The sequence below is a fragment of the Equus caballus genome, chromosome 24 (genome assembly GCF_041296265.1).
Source record: "Equus caballus isolate H_3958 breed thoroughbred chromosome 24, TB-T2T, whole genome shotgun sequence".
NCBI classification, from domain to species: domain Eukaryota; kingdom Metazoa; phylum Chordata; class Mammalia; order Perissodactyla; family Equidae; genus Equus; species Equus caballus.
Window position 1 is genome coordinate 45,073,629 of NC_091707.1, and position 22,031 is coordinate 45,095,659.

At 41.2% G+C, this 22,031-nt stretch overlaps 1 protein-coding gene across 3 annotated transcripts in view; it reads right to left on the reverse strand.

Annotated features, from left to right (window-relative positions):
• The window catches only part of PTPN21 (protein tyrosine phosphatase non-receptor type 21), a 79,321-nt gene extending 58,608 nt beyond the window's left edge, over positions 1 to 20,713 (reverse strand). The window contains exons 1-2 of one of the 3 annotated variants that reach the window (XM_023628229.2): positions 20,574 to 20,713; positions 16,337 to 16,712 (exon numbers count right to left, since the gene is read on the reverse strand). In XM_023628229.2, coding sequence (XP_023483997.1) covers positions 16,337 to 16,516 — 180 coding nt within the window. In that variant the 5' untranslated portion in view covers positions 16,517 to 16,712; positions 20,574 to 20,713. The other 2 variants (XM_023628230.2, XM_023628228.2) reach the window with 2 other exon arrangements.
• Positions 20,714 to 22,031: the final 1,318 nt, after the last annotated feature.

Consider the following 22,031-nt stretch of genomic DNA (forward strand, 5'->3'; position numbering starts at 1 on the left):
CTAGGACAAATAAATGAGCCAGAAATATATGAGCCCAGGCATGAGTTAATTATATTTTCTATTTTCTAATATCTATACTTAGGTCAAGATTTTGCACAGTTTGACAATTATCTGGCAACTCCAACTATCTGAACATAATTGAGTAAGACAGAATAGGTAAAAATGTGTTTGAGTAATGAAAAATATGTCAAAGTTATAAAGTATATGTCCCTGACAAAGAAGGAATTTCTCCTGTCTCTTTTATGAACCTTTTTTTCTTATTTCATACATACTTTTAACGAGTTTAGTGATTTGGTTATCCAATTCAAAGTAGATTAAAAGACAACAAATGAAAGGAAATGGCTTGTTAAACGGCATGTTGGCAGCAGCAGGAAGTGATGGGTAACACTTTTTCAGCAAGAGAGAGCACACACGCACAAACAAAAACCCTTTACCATGCCTTTGTAATTCTGTATAACTTCTTTTCAAACTTTTTAGTTATTTATCAAAGGAACAAATAACTTTAAACATTAGTCATGTATTTAACAACCACTGTTGCTAATCATTAGTCAGTGTCCTTTTGTTTAAGAGGAACAGAGACATTTATAGATCTTTCCAAAGACTGGTATTAAAAATAGTTATATGGTGGCTGGCCCCGCGGCTGAGTGGTTAAAGTTCCACACACTCTGCTTCAGCAGCCCAGGTTCACGGGTTCAGATCCCGGCCATGGACCTACTCCACTCATGAGCCATGCTGTAGAGGCATCCCACATACAAAGTAGAGGAAGACTGGCACAGATGTTAGCTCAGGGCTAGTCTTCCTCAAGCAAAAAAAGAGGAAGACTAGCAATGGATGTTAGCTCAGGGCAAATCTTCCTCACCAAAAGAAATTAAAATAGTTGTATTGACAAAAGAATAAGTCTTGGCATTTCTCCAAAGAAGATATACGGATGGCCAATAGACACACGAAAAGATGCTCATCATTACTAACCATCAGGGAAATGCAAATCAAAACTACACTAAGATATCACCTTACACCTGTTAGAATGGTAAAATAAGCAAAACAAAAAGTGACGAATGTTGGAGAGGTTGTGGAGAAAAAGGAACCCTCATACACTGTTGGTGGGAATGCAAACTAGTGCAGCCACTATGGAAAACAGTATGGAGATTTCTCAAAAAATTAGAAATAGAAATACATTATGACCCAGCCATCCCACTACTGGGTATCTATCCAGAGAACTTGAAATCAGCAATTCCAAAAGTCCCATGCACCCTATGTGCATCGCAGCATTATTTACAACAGCCAAGACGTAGAAGCAACCTAAATCCCCATCCACTGATGATTGGATAAAGAAGATATGGTATACATATATACACAATGGAATACTACTCAGCCATAAAAAAGATAAAATCATCCCATTCACAGCAACATGGATGGACCTTGAGGGAATTATGTTAAGTGAAATAAGCCAGATAGAGAAGGACAATCTCTGTATGACTCCACTCATAGGTGGAAGTTAAACACAGAGACAAAGAGAACTGATTGGTGGTTACCAGGGGAAAGGGGGTTTGGGGGGAGGGCACAAAGGGTGAAGTGGTGCACCTACAACATGACTAACAATAACATACAACTGAAATTTCACAAGGTTGTAAACTATCATAATCTTAATAAAAAGTTTAAAAAAAGAATAAGTCTTAGTTATTAGGCAAAGTTATGAAGATCATTTCATTTCCCAAAGATGATTGGAGAACTAACTTATTTTATATACAGCTTTAAAGCACGTTAGCCAATTTAATTGTGGGTTCGTTACTTCACTTGTAAGGTCAACCATATTTTCCAAAGCCATGAGAGAGATTTCAATTTTTGTGTGGATACTTGCTGTTATTTCTATTTCCTCTAGGGGGCTATGCCTGCAATTCCAATAGCTGCCACTAGCATGCTGTAGCGCAAAGAGCACTAAACTGAGGGTGTAAATGCTTGGCCTCCGAGTCCTGGTTCCACCATTCACCAGCAATTGAGCAAGTCACTCCCTCACTGAGTCTTGGTTTCTTCAGAGGGAAAATAACACATACCGTGCCTTCTTCAGAAAAGTTGCGGCAAAGTACTTTGTAAGCTATAATTGTGCTGACAAAACTTAGAAGCACTCTTGTTATATTTGCTAGAAAATAAATGCAGCAGATAGGATCTCTACAGGTGTGACTGAGAAAACAGAATAAAACTTGAGTCAAGCATGCTTCTTCCTTGCAAATATAACTGTCTAAATAATAGTCAAACTACTTTCTTTCTTTATTTAAAGTTAGGATATACAAGGACCTTGTTTTAAAAAAAGAAATACAAAAAGGTACAGACAGGTCCTACGTGTGCCTTAAATTTCAACTATTACCAGTCATTACTCGATCTAGGATATTTTCTCAAAATCACATTTCTTCTCGAGTCCAAATCTTCTGGGTTATGCATGTCCTGTATTGTTTATGGGCTTGGTTTAAGCAATAAAAATCTTCCCATAAATCAGCCTTTAATTACCGCCTTTTGGTTCCTGACTCCCACCACTCCTTAGCTAACATCCCAATCCCTTTCCTGATAAGGAACGTTACCTCCACGTGGCTTCTCTTTCTCCACAGCTCTATCTCCTCTCACTGGTGACCAAAGCAAGCCGACCTGACCTGTGGGAAACTCATTCCAGTAGAAGCCTCTAAATCATTGCATCTTCTAGCATCCTCAAAATCAAGTCTCAATTATCATTGAACAGATTTTTGTGAAACTCTTTCACTGTCAGATATTTTTATATTCACCCTTTCTTTCCTATTTTGTTCATATATCATATCAGTAGTTTTCAATGATTTCTGCATAGCTGTTTAAAATTTTTCACAGCACTCCCCTAAAATTGTACAGATAATTTTGCCTGCGATGTAAACTACAGTAAAAGCAAAAGTTACACAGTTAAAAAACTTGGCTTCTTTTCAGACACAGTATGGTTGACTTACTTTAAATGAACTTTTACTCTGAGAAGGTGATTTGATAATTAAGGAAAAGACAGTTTACAAATTTTTCAGCTTGGGTAAAAGGTGTGCCCCAAATCACAGTCATCTAAAGAGACACCAGCTATTATAAGCAGATCCAAATCCTGTCAGAATGTAAACCCTTTCCTAATCCCCAAGTCATTTCTTGTCTAATTATTTTAAGAGTCTCTTTAGTTGTACTATTTTTAAAGCAGAGCAGAGGGACACACAAATTAAATTAGCTGGAGGGTTTCTTAAGCCCCTGATGCACTGAGTTTGATAAAAGTTAATCCCATACAAAACTGCAACTATAATTTTATCCAGATGCTTTTCTTAGACTAGGCAGAAGACTCTTCATCAGGGAATGATGAGAGGAGTAGCACTAGATAAAGCCTATCCCAGGCAGAGATCATCTAACAAGGGTAGTTAACAAGTATTAACCTAATTCAAGCCTGGAGCTTACCTCTACACTGAGTTTGCCATAAATAATGAAACATTGTACACTTCTTCCTTTTGACACATGGTATAGTGGTCACACTGCCTCAAAGCAGACAGTATTTTTTCCTTGTCTGTTTAATTTTAATCCATTTTTTTCTGTCCTTGGTCAAATAAAATATTATCTACTGCACAGTCAAGGTGATAATATACAGTATCTCTATATTCTAGCACATATGAGGACTCAAGAAAACAACAACCAAAAGTACATCTTGGTCTTCTAATTTGTAGTGAGACTTTTATTAAACCGAAGCCCTAGTAACTAAACTCCTTAAATGGCCAGATTTTTGTTGTTGTTGTAGCATTTAACTTTCAGGAGAAGAGTCAAATGATAAGCCAATTTCAGTGATTTACTGAAAGGAAGTGCAAAGCATGAGTTGGCATCACTATCTATATAGATGGTTGCTCAGATCTTTTCTAGTTACCATCCTGGACAATAAGATGCTATGAAGAATACAATGATCCCAAAACACAGTGAGATCATCCTTCAAAAAATATATTACACTATACTTTCTAAGCAAAATGGACTAACGTCTTAGAAAGATTCATTTATTCATTCAACGTATATTGATTGTATACCTACTATGTGTCAAACACTGTTCTGGGTGATAAGGATACAGCATTGAACAAAAGAACACAATTCCTGCCCTATGTAGCTTACATTCTAGGAAGGGGAGAAAGATAAGCAAAATATGTGGGAGGCCAGATACTGATAAGTGCTATGGAGAAAGATATTCCATTATAAGATTAAAACAATACCAACATATTGTTAAAGAGTAACCTAGGATTAAATGAGAATTTTTAGTATATACAACATTTTACTACCCAAGATGACAGAAACAACTGAGATGTTACTGCACATAGTTTCAATAAAGGCAAAGACTGGTGTGCTCTATTTTGTACTACCACATGAAAAGTCATTTTGTTTAGGACCCACATAACTGGGGGGTAAATAAGAGCCTCCCTTTCTTCACTTATTTTACTCAACTAGTTTGTTATATTACAGGACTATTTCTTATATCCTATTCCAACAAATGAACTAGATTTATTTCTCTTTATTCAAATCTCTTAAATTTGGGTCTTTTAGGGTTTATTAATTTAATTCACAAATGCCCATGTTTTAGGGTAATGAATAAACAGTAACAGTTCTATTTTTATTGAGAAAAGAGTAAAAAGACAAATAACATCAGTCTAATTTGGCCCATATTCCAGTTTTTATATTTCAATTAACTCACAGGAAAAAAAATTAATGTTTTCTTGAACTCAAGTCTTAGTTATTCCTTCTATCTTTCTCATCACAGAGAGTGAGGAGCATGAGCAATATTTTCAGAAGTCATAACTACACAATATAGAAGTGAAAAGAAAGAGCTGAAATGAGTATATTTATGAATAGCTGGGTTTTTTCCTGATGTTCACTTCTTTCAGGTTAAAATTATAGTTGTTTCCTGTTACACAGAAATGGCTGTGATGTTGGGCAAGGAGGGCCACAGAGAGAGAAAGGGAATTAGCGGATTTTAGAACTATAAATGAATATGGGCCTTAATACATTTTAACAAAGTATCTTGTCAAAGTTAATTTCTGTTGTCTGAAAGAGTATTACCCAACATATTTTCCAATGCCTTAAAAAAAATACAGCAGCTCCACTGTTCTTAAGTTAGTATTACCATGAAGGATGCGAGGATTATAAAATCAAGAAAATTGCTTTTACAGTTAAAATCCTAAACAGATATACACAAAGAAACTTCCAGACTTCTGTTATTAAAAACTATACTTGTTTTCTTCATTAATCAAAGTTTGCAAATCATGGTTTCATCATACACGAAATAACTCTTTTATCCACATATTTACAAGATGGTTTTCTAGTTACAGCAGATACTTCTTCCATATACACAAATGCTCCAAGCAGAGTAAATGTGTTTCCTTTTTTAAATATAGAAAAGCTATTTTTCCCCTTTTTATTATAATATAAAGTTCCATTTAACAAAGGCCCCACTTAAGGCTTTGGTGGATTTCCTTTTGAAATTATGTTCCTCATTGAGAACCAAGGCACAGAGGGTACCTAAGTAAAGGTGCATAGCTCAGAAATACATGCTCAACATATTTTAATTATTTAAGTATCATAATACCAGTTGCATTTTATTCTAAGAAGCACTATTTAAAAATGCACAAGACAAAGTACTTTCATTATATTTAAAAGTAGAAGAGGATAAACTGGCTATAAATATGTATGTGCTATTAAGGATAATAGGAATTATCCCCTACTCATTTTCCTATATCCAATTACCCTATATTCAAGGAATATGATGATAAAAGTCTCAATGGAAAAACAGACAATAAAGGTTAAACATTGGAATCATGACCTGCAGAAGAGGAATTAAAAATGGAATAACAATTTATAGTGGCCCTGTCCCTGTGTCTGTAATTCACAGATGGTAGCATGGAAACACTTCGGTGGTGTGAACTGCTGTAGCACGTGGAAAGACACCTGTATGCACAGCGGCTAAATCACAGTGATTCAGTTCCATCAGTAAAGGCAGCAAGCACTTCTGTGGGCTCAGTGGTTCTACCACTTTTTCTTATTTGGAGGCAGAATCTGACTCTAGAAGCCCCCAAGCTCATCCAACAGCAGTGCAACCAGATACTGCTTTGGAAAATCTCTCAGTAGGCAACTCTCCTGGGATGTATTTCATCAGCCTGATACTTCCCACTCTGCCAGGGAACAAGCTCATGAAAGACTTCCTATCAAACAGCTCTGTCCTCAGCCCCTCAGGCATTCCCATCCGTGTCTTGCTGGCCTAATCGTGATTCATCTTCCTTCTCAGGCTTATTTTTCTTTGCCTGATGTGACTTTAAAGACATTTTAACAAACCAATAAAGTATAGTAATTAGAATAAATGATAAATATCTCAGGAGTACTGAAAACAACCTCCATCAAATTTGGGAGGCTGCACTGCGCCAGGCCGTCCTCAAGGGCACAAGCTTCATTCCATAGTAGGCCACCTGTCACTTGCCCAAGGTTATATACTGGGAAGAAAGATGCCGATCAAGGAGCCAGAAGAACTACTCCAGTTGTTTCTACCATGTAACCATGAGCAAGTTACTTAACACCTCTGTGTCTCAGTTTACCCATCTGTAAAATGGAGATGAGTGTAATAGTGCTGAGAGGATTGTTGAGGGTCAAAACAAGCAAAAACATTTAAAGCACTTAGAAGAGTGCCTCCCACAAGGCAGTGCTCAAGCAATATTAGCTCCTATTACCACAGTTTTCAAGTCCCCTTAAACAGGATAAAATTTCATATTATATCTTCTTTGATATAGGAAATTCTACACTCAAATACTTCCTTTACTAACAGAGTTTTGTCTTAGGTAACTTTTCCTTTCCATTCTCTTTCTTTCCTTTTAATAAATTATTAGAAAAACCAACACTTGGATTGCTTTTCTTTGGAAAATGGCAATGGCTCAATGGAAAAGCAGTGTGTTGCTGAGGGAAAAGTGCTAAACCTGGAGCTAGAAGACCTGAGTTCTAGTCGGGGGCGTCACTGACTAGTCGCCCCAGCCAGGCACGGGGAGTACCGTCGGGCAAAGTGAAGTCTGCCTTCTAGCGATGGGTGACAGGTATTATACAAATAATAATGAATAATTTTAGACATATTCTTCATTATTAAACATGCTTCATTTTTCTTTATCATACTGTAATATAGAATTTAGGTGTTCTTTTCCTTAAGTCACCATTCAAACTTAAATGTGACTTCAGAATAGGTGCCTGTAATAAAAATACAGACAAGTCAACCATGCACTTGTCTCAATATTATCTGTAAGTGCAGAATAAGGGTGAATGAGAATTAAGGTTATTTTCTAGATAATTCACACCACATTTTGGGAGGAAGAGAAAGGATGTTATAGTGAATATCTTAGTTCTCAGTGGTGTAGCTCTGAACTTAATTGGCTGACTTAATGAATCATTGAATCATTTTTCTCCAATCTGTTTTTTCTTGGTAAATTATTCCAACTAATGAACAAATTTACATGATGAAAAAGAAAACGGAAACGGCTCAAGAAAAATAACTCACACTAAAAAACAGTTGCCAGTTAACAAGTGCCCTGCATCAGGACCTCCCCTTGGTCTGGACACTGCCCGTGAGGAGGAAGTCAATTACACTCAGGGTTAAATTAAACATATGTAAAGCACCGGTACAGTGCTTGGCATATGGTCAGTACCCAGTTAACAGCTATCATTCTTACTATCGCATGCAATCATATCACATATGAAAGAAACAAAACCCAGAGAAGTTAAGTTGGTTTCCTTGGGTCACACAGGTAGTGTGCAGGAATTTGAAACCAAGTTCATCTGGCACCAAAACTCTACCTTGTTGCCTACCAAACTCTGCTTTGCCGACTGCAGTTGAACTCACATTGTACAAAGTTCAATCTGCTGAAAATTCACTTGACGTCAAAATTAATTTGTCAAGTCAAAGTCTGAGCTGTCTAAATAATTGTAACATGACTGAGCAAAGACAAGTTGTTTTTATATTCACAAAGAAAATGAGCTGCTACCACCCAGCGTGAGATTACCTGTGTATTTTCTTAGCCTGCTCAGTTAAAACATGTTCAAAATAACACAATTACTCTGCCCTATTTATAAATCTAAATACTGGGGCCAGCCCAGTGGCATAGTGGTTAAGTTTGCACACCTCGCTTTGGCAGCCCAGGGTTCACCGGTTAGGATCTTGGGTGCAGACCTACGCACCGCTCATCAAGCCATACTCTGGTGGCATCCCACATAGAAGAACTAGGACTTACAAGTAGGATATACAACTATGTACTGGGGCTTTGGGGAGCAAAAAAAAAAAAACAGGAAGATTGGCAATAGATGTTAGCTCAGGGCCAATCTTCCTCATCACCCCCCCACAAAAAAAAGCCTGCAATAATAATAATAATAATAAATCTAAATACTACACACCTTTTAGTGATCTCATTTGGGTAATCTAGTATAGAAAGTGGCACAAACCCTTGATAAAAAAGTTATTCCTACTACATGCTGCTAATTCTCATATAGGATTTGTGACATGCATAGTTTCCTCTAGTGAAATTAGCATCTGAAGCAAGAATTTAAATCGCCTCTGGATATCCTGTCAGTTCATTAAAAGATAAAGGAAATCTAAATGACATTTATTTCTGAACTGCTTGGAGAACCAAATAGGCAAATACTTGCCAAACCAACATATTGTTAAGAAAGTGATATGAACAAAGTCCTTGTTAGGAGAAAAGAAATGCCACGTTCAGGTAGGGTGTGTATCTGACAAGAATGAAGCAGAGGGCTCAACAACTGGCCGGGGAGTTTGGTTAATGCATAAAGGAAGCGTGAGTCATGCAGTCAGTCACTGAAGAACTGGCACACATCTACTGCTAGGTGGTCACAAAGGTGCGCCTGGTAAGGAAGACAGACATGGATCTACCACCAGGGGTGCAATGAAGAAATTCCCACTCACAACCTCCTCTCCTCCTTGAAAGGAGCTTTATCCTCAACAGTAAGTTGTTCCAGGGAGGAAATGAATACTCCAAATGGCCTTTCCTGAGATCCGAAAATAAAGGCCATTTGAAAAGGGCATTTGTAGGGGCAGGAAGGTGGGTATACTTCAGAAGCAAACAATTTTCTTAAAAATATAAAGGTCTTGAATTGTTCACAAATTCTATCCATTCCAGCATCTTCATTCTGGAGAAAGAAAGATCTTGCTAAGCTGAGAGAAGGTGAAAGACTGCCCCATTTTCCAGGCCCAGAGGCCGAGCTCATGGATGGATTGGGGGGAGGGGGTGTCCATGAACCTCTTGAAATTACATGCAAAATTTTGCATTTCTATCAGATTCCCAGAGGGGTCCATGACCCCTATAACTTTAAGAGTCAAAGTTCAGGCAGAAGTCTGACAGATATACACTTAAATTCTCGCTCTTTTGCTTATTAGCTGTGTGATCACCCAGATTAGCTGAGCAAATCACCCAATTTCTCAGAATTTCAGTTCCCCCACTTCAAAATGGAAAAGATGATCCCTAACTCATTGTGAGGATTAAATGAGATAAAGCACATTAAGCTTCCAGCACAATACTGTTCATCCTCCCGTAAGAAGGACAGCAGAAAGCCATTAAAGCTTCTAGTGTTATAAGGAATGGAATCTGAAACCATACACCAAGGACAATGACAGAACTTTTGAAAGAGCCCCCAAAACATCGTCAGTTCCCCATGTCCACCATTTTGTAACTCAACTCACAAACCTCTCCATTTGGGGGCCGGCCCAGTGGCACAGCGGTTAAGTTCGCTCATTCCACTTCAGCGGCCGGGGTTCGCAGGTTCGGATCCCAGGTGCGGACATGGCACCACATGGCAAGCCATGCTGTGGTAGGCATCCCACATATAAAGTAGAGGAAGATGGGCACAGATGTTAGCTCAGGGCCAGTCTTCCTCACCAAAAAGAGGAGGAATGGTGGTAGATGTTAGCTCAGGGCTGATCTTCCTCAAAAAAAAAAAAAAAACTCTCCATTTGAGTAAATTCATGTTTAATTCCCTATGGTCATGAGACTACACTATTGTGGCAGATTGTTAGTGAAAGAGATTCAAGGACATCTCTGGTGTCTCTTAGGTGGAAACTCCACTACTAGAAAAAAAAGCATCTCAGATTAATAAGCTTTAAGTAAACAAGTTTCCAAATTCTGTAATAACTTGTGTGGTGATATATTATTTTTAAATGAATAATATCTCCATGTTTGTATGTATAATTCCTCTATTTATATAATTAGTTCTTAATTATCTAGACCAAATGAGAAAAGTTAACAGAAAATCTAAAAATCAAGAAAAATCTTTGCTCATTTATAACTGGTTTTGGACTTTGGAAAGCTTCCTTTATCTAGGTAGAGAGACCAATCTAAGATTTCTATTTGCTTCAGATGGTTCAACAGATCTAACTAAAAATATTTACCAATCTTGTCTATACCTCAATATTAGCTGTTTTATAACATATATACCTCAATAAATACTCAGCCAAAAAGATTAAAAAGTTTTTAGATATTATAGTTTTACCTTACAGATATTTCAGCTATATTTAGAGCCCAAATGAAAACAGCTAGTACAGAAGGAAATGGGCATGAAATTCTTGAGGTCTACTCAGATAACAGTCAAGATAAGGTCAGTGGATATTTGGAATACCAAAGACACATTTAAAATAAAACACTCTGATGGCCAAGAACTCTTTCTCAAGTTGTGCTTGAGAGTAATGGTTTGGGTTATATGCTTAATTCCCCTCTATTCCAACAAACCCCTTAGCCAAAAACTTTCCCCATCAGCCAGAAAACTATGAGAAGAATCTGTTCAAAGTTCAGCAAAGAAGTCGACACTCCCTTGACATAGCAAGGACTCCTCAGGAAGTCGCTAAAATTAGATCATTTTCTAAGTGTTTAAGAAGAAGCCCCAAAGTGGGGGGAAAAAAAGTCTAAAGAAAAAGGTGCCTTTATACCTGTGTTCAAAGCTTTGTAAACAAACTCTCTCCAGGAAATAAAATCACGTAGCAAACAAAGGCTGACTTATCTGAACTGCTGTCCATACTTACCAATCTAAATGCAAATCAAGAACCTTAATTTTTAAACTAAGTAGACATTTATTCAGCAACCATGTACTGTGAGGTGTAAGGCACTGCCCCAGACACTGGTGACACAAACAGTGGCCCCCAGTCCTACTCTGATGGAGCTTACATTCTAAAGAACAAAAGCTTGACAGATATGTAACGCGCTTCAAATACGATTTAAGAAACATCTTCTGAAGATCTGTGATAAACCAGAGTAACCAAACATCCACAGCCTATCAAAATAATTTTAAAATAAGAGGCCACAGTAAGAACTTCTAAATCTTGCAAGACTTTTCACCTTATTCAACAAGATGTTTTGAAGGTAATTTTAGGGGTGGCTCAGTATTTATCTCAATTCCAAAACTGTGGTTATGTATGCAGGCCACATACATATAGAAGAGCGAGGATTCCCCCTCCCCACAAACACACATACCACTCAGAAATAGCTGAAAGAAAACTGCCCTCTGAGATTTAAGTTACACAACTAACACATAATGTATCATAGCAAAAATATGCAGAAATTATCTTCAAAAGGCTTCCAGGGTTTTATAACTTCCCTGTTTCCTAACTGAAGATTTAAAAACTTAAATAAAAAACAAAACTCCAACCATACGTAAATTTAAGCTAAGTCAGGACCTTAAGATAAAGGAAGGCAGTAAGCACAGGAAATAACTGTTTGCAATGAATCTAATTAAAATCCATGACAGCAAGATAAAGATGTGATCATCCAACGTTATATAAGATTTAAAAAGAATTCTTGAGAAAGACATACTCTAAAGAAAGAACACAAGACTTAAGCCAAAATTTCATAAAACTTCTTTTTTTTAATCCTAGGGGTTAGGTTGAGGGCAAGAGGGAAAAAATAAAATAATAGAGAAATAAAAACCTACTGAAGCTCTGGGTTTAGCGCAATGAGGCAGCGGCACTATACAGACTGATTTCAGTTGGCATGGAAATAAAGGTTCGAATATGACTGCTAAATTACGATGGTATGCCACAATTTTAACAATTTAGTAACGTAAGAAGTGGGACTGCCAGTTGTTGCTATACATGGTTGTATATATAAACAAGTATGTTTTATACATATTTATTTATATGTACAAATTTTTATAAATATATATTTGTATATATAAACAAGTTGTATTTTATAAACAAGCATGTATTCTTTTAGTAAAAAGAAAAAAGATATTTACAAAAGTAAGAAAAGAATTAATTTGAAGAGGTCCACAACATGGAAATGAGTCACAAATAACAATAAAAACAACAGTGATGAAAAATAACACTTACTGAGAGTTTCCTAAATACCAGGTCCTCTGCTAAATGTTTTACATTTAACATTGAATCCTCACAACCACCATCAAACTGATACTATTATAATCCCCAATTTACAGAAGAAAAACCAGTGGACTTGAGAAATTAAGTAATTTGTCCAAGACCAGACAACTGATAAGTGGCAGCACTGAGATCCAAAACTAGGTGTTTCTGACCCAACTGGCAAATGTCTTAACCACTCTGTTAAATAGCCTTCCCAAGTGGCTGGCCTGGTGGCAGTAGTGGTTAAGTAGTTTGTGCACTCCACTTCAGCAGCCCGGGGTTCACAAGTTTAGATCCTGGGCGTGGGCGTAGCACTGCTCATCACGCCATGCTGTGGCTGCATCCCACATACAAAATAGTGAAAGACTGGCACAGATGTTAGCTCAGCACCAATCTTCCTCAACCAAAAAGTGGAAGATTGACAACAGATGTCAGCTCAGGGCCAATCTCCCACACCAAAAAAAAAAAAGAAAATAGCCTTCTGAAGAGGCAAATAGAGGCAGTGCCCACCCTACCACTACCCAGAAAGGGTACCCAGACTCAAAGGAACGTGTCTGGTCCTGGAGACAGCACTGTTCCCCTGTTGAAGATATGTACAGTTTTCAGGGCAATCTCCCTTCTCTGATTGCCTGCTCACCAAGCAACTGATAGTTTGCTCTGGCTCCCACGTGGCCTGCCTACATGGAAATCATGGCCTGGCCAGAGGGCACACATTCTTGAGGGCCTTGAGGCCCTTGGGGTTCCATATCTCATCGTAAATGACTAAATGTGCATCCTGGTTTTACCTATCATTCTCAATGAGCTGGGGCAACGCAGATCTCACTCCCTGAGACATGAGGTTTTAAGCCTGACCACCTCACTCTGGACTGTGCTGATTCCTCCACAGTGACACTGCCCCATGGGAGCGGCTGTGCCCAGCTGACACACTCATGTCTCACCACCTCCATCAAATCTCTATAACATATACCTTCAAAATTGAAAAGTTTTCTAATTCCCTGTAAATTCTATAAAGACTTTCATAGCCTCTCTTGAAAAGTATTGTGAAACTCAGTGAATGATATGCAAAGAATTTCAACAGCTGAGAGGCTGTGCTATAATGAACAGTGATATTTTCCCACAGCGATAATATTTTTCCACTTTTAAAAGTCACTTTCCATCATTCGAATATGGTGAATTTAGAAAAAAGTTAATAATCTAAGTTAATTAAATTGGATACAAGTGTATTAACCTTTTTACTTTTAGTTTCTTAATGTGTTATAAAATATCTCAGACATTCAAAAAGCTGCAATTAACAAACAAACATCACATACCCACACATTCAGCTTAAGAAATAAAATACTACTGATAGAGCTGAAACCCCCGGGCATAGCATTATAATGGCATTATTGTGTAGCTCTTATATAATTGTCATTACAGAAGTGAAGTGGTATTCAATTAAGCAAGAAAAGTAAAGATTTCTCCCCCCAGTTTAAATTTGGGCAGTAGCAAAGCTTATCAGCCAAATCAACATGCTACGATAATTCTGAGTTTGCTTGATGGGAGAATACGGCAAGATAACAACATACCAATATCTCTTGATATTAATCTCATAAGTGATGTATAGACACAAACTAAAAACAGGTGTTGCCCTGACTCAGATTATTTCTGAACAGTCACTGGGTAAGATTAGGCCTGAGGCTTGAGTCATCTGTTTACATACTACAGAGCAGAGCTTCTGGAGCTTTGAAAAGTTGGCTATACAAACTAATTTTCTAACCATGTTGGAAATGATAGAAAAGCCTGTCCAGGGGCAAGACATTTTCTTGGGACCACGCCTGTTCCCTCTCAGAGCTGTACTCTTCTCTTAAAAACCAGCCTCATTATATACCCACAGCCATATGAAGCCGCTTGTTCCTTGGCCTGATAACTCAAACTAGGGATGCAACTTCTCTGGACTTCTAACAGAGAAGGAAAGTAATGCCTGTGAGTTCAGTTAAAACTGTATTTGAGCACATTCCATGCATGGTACTTTAAGTACAAAAATAAATTAACCACAGTTCCTCAAGAAGTCGACTCTGTAGGGGTTCTGGGAAGACCTGGTGTATAAGGAAGAGATTTACAGGAAAAAGGAAAAATTGGTGCAGGAAGCAAAAAAGATGGAACAAATTCAATAAAGCAGGACCAGTCACCGAGGCCGACTCTCGGGGTTTACTTTCTCCTTCTTGGGCTGCTCAGCCATCTATTCAACCCTGAGGGGTCTGCAACGTCTGTTTTTCTCCCCTGGACAGCCTCATACCCTCTCCCAGCTTTGATTAACTAACCTAGGCTGATGATTCTCACATTTCTACCCTCCAGCCTGGGTCTCTCGCTTGAGCTCCAGACCTGCCTATCCCTCTGCCAGCTCAAGATCTCCAACTGGCATCTCAAACTCAGTATTTCTAGAACTGAACTCAGCACACACCTCTCTTATCCCCCTCAAACCTGCCTTTCCTTTTATGTTTCCTCTCTCAGTTATAGTTCCCACCATTTACTGGAAGTCTGAGCATCACCCTGGACCCCTGGTTAACCTTTTCCCAGCACTTGGTGGGTAGATAGGTCCTGAGTGTCTCCAGATTCCACCCTCTTCTCTCCACCCCCATCCAAATCCAGGTCACCACCATCTGCAACAGAACTCCTCCTTTCTCATCATTCTCCAGAGGGCTCACTCTTTGCAAAACCAATTATACCACACCCCTATTTAAAAACCCTTCACTAACTTCCCTAGTACTTTCAAGGATAAGCCCAAACCCTTACTAAAAACCCATGCATTATGTGGCCCCTGCTGTCAGCCTTTCCTCTTCCCACTTCAGGCTCCAGGTAGGTCAGCTGCCCCAGATCTTTGGCCTCATGAAGTTCCTCTGTTGGAACAGTCTTTTCCAGCCCCTGATAGGACCAACCCACCCCATCCTTCAGGTCCCAGCTCCGACCTCACTTGCCCTAAGAAGCTTTCCCTTTCCGGTCCCTCCCTATTGTCTATAGTACTCTCTGTCTCCTCTCATAGCACTGGTCATGCCTGTTTTCTTACTGGTATCAACACTAGGGTGAGCTCCTACTACACATGTGCTTGGCACTTAATAGGTCTTCAGTATTGAATGATCAAATGATCAGATGGTCACCAGGGGCACAGGTTACTCCTGTCAGTGGGATTTCCAGTTAGGAAGACAACATGGGCACATAAGTGGAATAACCAGTTTCTCCATCTTTCTCTTACCCAGAATCAGGCAGCCAAAGGCTGGAAGACTCTTAGGCTTAATTAGAGCCCTTTTCTTCACAGCCCTTACAGAGCATTTTAAATTGAAGACATTATGTGGATACTTGAGGACTCCACAACTTCCTACTGACTAGATTAGGGGTTTTCCATGGCAAACCTATGATTACTATAACAGACTAGTTATTAGAGATATGGTTTTACATACGCATTAAATCACACAACCACTCTGAGGGTTAGGCACCACTGTTATCCCCATAGTTCAGATGAGGGAACTGGAGCTCAGAGAAGTCATATAACTCGCCCAAGGTTAAACAACCTGGTGAGGAAACCAGAATTCAAACTCAGGCAATACATCTCTAGAATCTTGGCTCGGCCTGTGCAAAATAGTCAAGGAACGTTGGATGAATGAAGTCAGTAAACTGTACTAGATCAGAATAACCGCATTTAGGATTATATTAGAAAAAGAGAACTTGGATAATCCAAAAGGCATTTCTATTAGATTTTGGGGGACATATAAACATTTTCAAAACTCAGGCACTGTGAATTCTCTTATTGAGCACACCCAAGGAAAGATGTCTTGCTCTGTATCTCTTCCTTCCTCATGGGGACAGGGACTAGAGGCTCAACTTAGCCTGCAGGGACATTGAGAACACACAGCATGCGTTACAGTGGCTGGGAAGGAAGGGGCGAAGGCCTTTTTTGCGGCTTACCTCCCGCAACTCCAGTCTTTGGGCCACAGCCTCCAGGCTCTCCTGGCCAGTGCTCTCCACCGACAGCGTGAACTCGACAAACTCGTTATTGAGCAGCTGGATCCGGGCCACCAAGCAGCTCTTGCTGGACACCGTGTAGCGCCGGGTGCGTTTTAGTTTCAATCCAAACGGCAGTGGCATCTTCTCTCTTCAAGAGTGGAGGAGTCAAGAGGGAAAAGCACCGCCACCAATCCAGTCGCGGTGACGGCAGGAGAAAGCAATCCTCTCCCGACGGGAGGAGTACTGTCCAGTCCGGCTGCTCACCCAGCAGCTGCTGCCGCCATTAAAAAGCAACCGAGTCTCCAAAGGCCAGGTGAGGGGAGCATCCACGCCAGTGCTGAGGAAAAAGGAACGCCGGTTACCAGGCAGCAGCAACGCTGGACTTCGCTTTTAAAAATAAAAATCAATACAGCTGCAGCCAAAGCATCAGCTTTCCCTCTCTCTGCATAAAGGCCTTCACGGGATCTGGGAGGCAGTGGGCAAGTTTATCATCAGAGCTGTGCTAGGCCCCGGGGGCAGACTCCACCCCTCCCTCCATCCCACAAATAGTAAGAACAGCCACCTGTGGCTATCTTCAGGCTTAAATGAGGAAACGGCGGGCACGACGATCCCCCCGAATTTAGTAGCTAGCATTGGTGGTCTCCTATATGAGACGAAGTTTTGTGTTTTCAAAGTTAACTCTTTTGGGCTCCCCAATACTCCTCCCAAAGCCAGGGTTCTTAAGTGAGGTAACAGCCGAACCCCTCCAAAGAGCTCCGTTCAGTCTCAATCCCCGAAATCGGGCGAGTTAACCCGGAACCCAAACGGGATGAATGGTCCCTCTAACATATGGCAGCTGTGAGGGTGGGACGAGGGGGAGCCCTACACAAGCCATGTGTAGCACCCTTTCTGGTTTACAAATATTTACGTCCGAAATTGATCGATTTATCCACAAGTCATACGAGCCCCTACAAATGCTCGTTAGCGGACGACCCCCCGAAGCACAGAACTTCTGACAAGCGTGGCCCCGGGGGGTACGCCGAAAGGGGCGATGGACCTTCACCTAAGTGGGGCCGCGGGCCAGAAGAGCAGGCGGGCGAAGGCTTAAGCGCCATCCTGGGTTAACGAGGGGAGGACGAGGCTCAGCACGCCCATGAGGTCGAGGGAACCGCGGAGAGATCCGGCTCCGACTCCTCCCGCGTCCTCCCCCTGGAAGAGAAGGCGGCGTTGCCCGGCCAACGAACCCCTCGGGGCCCCCGGAACCCTCCGCCCGCGGCCGCGTTTCCGGACGGACACGCGGGGGCAGGACCGGCCCCGCGGCTCCCGGAGGGAACGTTTAAAGGACCCAGCTCGAGACCCAGGGGCGGTGGATGGGTTGGGGCGGGGCCCGTTGAATTCCCGATTTGGAGCTTTGACATCCGCGATTTACATCGTTTTAAACACACCCGTTGATGGGAACTCCTGGCTGAAGCACTGGGTGTGAACGGCAGCTGGGGATGTTCACACTGGCTGGATTGGTTTTCCCCTGAGAGAGTCGGCAGAATCCCGGGACGGTCCCCGCCCTCCGTTTTCCTCTGAGCAGAGGCCACCCCCGAGGATGAAGCGTTCAGGGAGGCTCGGCCGCGGCGTGTTCCCTGAACTGGGGCTGGGAAGCGCGCGGAGGGGCAGGCAGGGTCGGCCCCCAGCCCTCCCACCCGGCAGACACAGACCCCTGGCCTGGAGAGGAGGAGCGGCTCCTCAGCTTCCCACTAGAACGGGCCGAGCTGGGAGTCCATCCCCGAGTCCTCCTTCCCAGTCCTCTGCTCTTTTCCGCTTTCCTGACGCCGTCTCAGCCCCCGAGGTGATAGGCACGCAGGACTCTGGGGGATGGCAGAGCTAGAGAATAGGGTTTAGCGATTACACGAGGCTTTGCCAAACTTAACATTTTGTAATTCCATTCCACAAAAGTGTATTGCGTCTCTGAGGACAAGGCAGTGTAGTGGGCATCTTGAGAAATCTAAGACGAATCCTAAGCCGTCGCTGCCCTTAAGGAGATTACAAGCATGCTATAATTACATACAGGGCTGTATCTCTAATGACCCAACCACGGATTTCGCTCTCTGGTTTGTTTTGGTTTTGTTTTGTTTTCTGAGCTCTGAGTACATCCCCAGAGAGTCAGAAAAATAAAAGTTAAACACAAGGAAATGAGGGAGAAAGCCAGGGGAAAAAAGAAAACTAGAACTACCTAAAACACTGTGTTAACGGCATTTGCTGAGTGCCTTCTGTAGGTTAAAGCATCATTCTAAGAGGAGAAATAGAAAATAAACATAAAAACATATGATCTCCACTTGCAGTTTTCACTGCTCTTTGCTGTGGCAGGGTATAAACCAAACAGATAGTTGAAGCAAAATGAAAAAGAAAAATCAAGAAACTTACTAAAACTTACTATTTAATTTTAATGAGAAAAAATAGTAACTTAATTAGAGCACATTAAATAGTAAGTTTTTAACTAGAAAAGTGCCTGATGAGCCATCAGTTTCTATAAATTTAAAAAGATTACATATACAGACATATATACTAAATACCCTTTTATGAGATGAAGTGGTGGATTTCAATTTTATATACAAATTATGGTAATGAAACAGGACAGATGAAGTGGTGTAGGTGAAGAGACAAGATATTGCAGATATACAGAGGAAAGATGAAAGTTTGTACTAGGGGTGTTCGAACATGGTATTCTCTTCACCGCAAAGATAGAACTGTGCCTTAAAGGCAGTAGATACTACACTATATAACTTAATCATTAACTTACACTCTGATTAAGCAAACGCAGAGTAAAACTTTCAGTTGTCCCTGAGATTTGAAATGTTTTACAGCATCAGGGATAAAGAAAAGCCAATGTTTTCTCTTTTTTATTTTGGTAAACGTTATAATGTAATTGAAAAAGTTGAGGGGTGTGTATATATCAGGTGCATTTTTCCCCAAGAACCTGTGTTAAAATAATGTTCTGCTTAATAATTTACAAAATTATCAAAGACTTACGCATCTTAATTTTCAGTTATGTACAGCATTTGCTGCCAAATGATGTCATAAAGTTATGAAAGTTTGAGTGGAGGAGTAGAAATTTAAGATGCTTTGTGGGGGGCCTGTTTCAGGTGTAAAATAATATGAAATAATTTGAAAGGTAGTTGGGTCTGGAATGATAACATCTAACTAATAAAGTAAACATAATTCATAATTAGCTTTTGAAGGAAAAAATTAAGAGGTGCTTTATTTCTCTACAAAATCATTGTTATGTAATAAGAAAACAGATACATATTAAATTCTGTTCAAGTTTTCAAAAGGCAGTCTATTTGTGAATTCATTTTAATGTTTTCTCTTCACATCCCCTTTGAAAAGCTTCTCAAATACACTTTAATTCTGACTCCTGTAGTTTCCCCCCTTGGTCCTCACCACAGGCAATTTTGTCAATCATGCCTTAAAATAAAATAATCACTAAAAGAGAGTATATGGTATTTTTAGGGTAATATATAGATCTATAGCGTTAAATCAAATGTATGTTTCTCAGGGACAGAACACTTATTGCGAAGAAAATGTCCTAGAAATAAAACAGACAACATTGTCAGAGTAAAATTACTGTCATATCCCACACTTAAAAAAAAAAAATCTGTCAGCAACTATTAGGCGTACAGCGGTTGTCACTTGGAGCCCACGGAGTGTTTTGAATGTGTTTGCGAGCATATGCTATTATTATAAGGCTTTCTCAGCAAAAAAGGAAATAAGAAGAGCATGCCAAGAGCGGCCAATCTAATCAGGATTTGCAGAAATCACAAGTCGGAATTTGCAGACCCAAGAATTCTTTTTTCCAGAGTAAACACTCTTTACTCCATAAACAAGTCATCACCAAACAGTCCTTCCCTCCTCGCCCTCTCGCCAAAGTTATCTGGCCAATTTCGCACTTAATATTCCAAGAGGCACAAACATGCCTCAGACTTTTAAAACTCTGATCCAGAATTAAGCCACAACCCTGGCCGAAGAGTTCAGAAGTTCAAACCCCCTTTAGAAATTACTCAAGGAGATGAGAGAGAACCTGGAAAAGGAAGACTTTCGTCTTTGTTACGCTCTGCCATCCGTCCGGGAGCCGGGACCCATCCTCCAGGGCTGCAGGGCTGGCGGACGCAGCCCCCCGCTCGGCCCGAGCGCCCGCCCTCCGCCCGCCGGCCGGGGCCCGCGCCCTCACCTGCTCCCGCTCCCGCTCCCGCATCCTCGGGGCCGCGCGCCCGCTCAGCGGCCCGCCTCCCGGGGCCCCGCCGCGCGGCCGCCGCAGCCGCGCCCGCACTCCAGCCGGCGCCGCGGCGCGCTCATGGGGCTCGCATGCCTCACTTCCTGTCTCCCGAAACCCGGCCCGCAGACCATTCCCCAGATGGGCAGAGGCCGGCGGCCGCCGCGGCGGGGGAGGCCTGGAGGTGGCAGCGGCCGGCGAGGAGCGCTGCACAAAGAAACCAGTTGGGGCCCGGGGCGGCAGGAAGACGCACGCAGGGCACGGGACGCGCGGCCGGAGCAGCGGGGCGGCCGGGCCGGGCGGGCGGATCCGGGGAGGCGGCGGCAGCCCGTGACCTCAGAGAGTTGGAATGCGGGCGGCCGGGCGCGGGGGAGGCGCGGACAGCTGCGCCCGGCCGGCGGGGAGGGGGCGCGCCGCTGCTTTTTTTAATCATATGACCACTTATTTTAAGAGTTTCCAAATAAAGCAAGGCTTTTAATAAAAATGAGGGGAGGGGGATATGATTTCGGTTCCAGGTAAAGGGGTTTAGTCCTGTGTTGTTATTAGGTGGTCTGTAAAATGCTATTATTGCTGGAGTTATTCGTTGACTCTTGTACATTTCTGAAAACAATACAGGCGTTCTCTTTCTTTCTCTCATGTTTACATCTAAGGATATACCCCATGAAAAACACTGATTAGTAGTGGATGGGAAAGTCCCCTCCCCCCAAAAAAGGTTGATATGCCTCAAGTGACCTGTTGGTCTCCAAAAGAGCTGTATGCATATGCAACACAAAGTAGAGCTATTAGGGACGGGGACTGCAGAGTCCAGTTGTCTGGGTTCAAATGTCAGTGCCAACGCTTACTAGCTGGGTGACTGTGCAAATTTCTTAACCTCTCTGTGCCTGCTTCCTCTCCTATAAAATGAGAATAATAATAATCACTATCCAGTAACTTGTGTAACATAGATGTGAAGTGTTTCATTTAATTCTTGGCCCTGTTAGCAATGTTTATCATTACACGGTATTATTACACTGCGTTATTAGTATTACTGTACTGCAGCGCTTCAGCCAAGGAATAAAACTGTGTGACCCTAACACCATCACGATAGGGTGTTTGATCTTTACTTGGCATGTGATTTGAGTGATTGGAGCAGAGAAGTTTTATTATGTAAATTTTAATTTGTGATTTTTTTAAAATTCTGTTGTTTCTGTGTAAGCTTTTTCATGTTATATTTCACAAATCTCATTTTCTTCAACAATTAACACTTCTGGAGTACTTACTATGCATAAGTCGTGGTCTCTGCAAACAAAGCACTTCTGGTGTGGTGGGTGATAAATACACCTACACACCACACACACAGTACAAACCAGGCCTCAGTGGGGAGTGCCATCACAGAGGCGTGAGTGCCGTGGGAGAACAAAGGCCGGCGAGACTCAC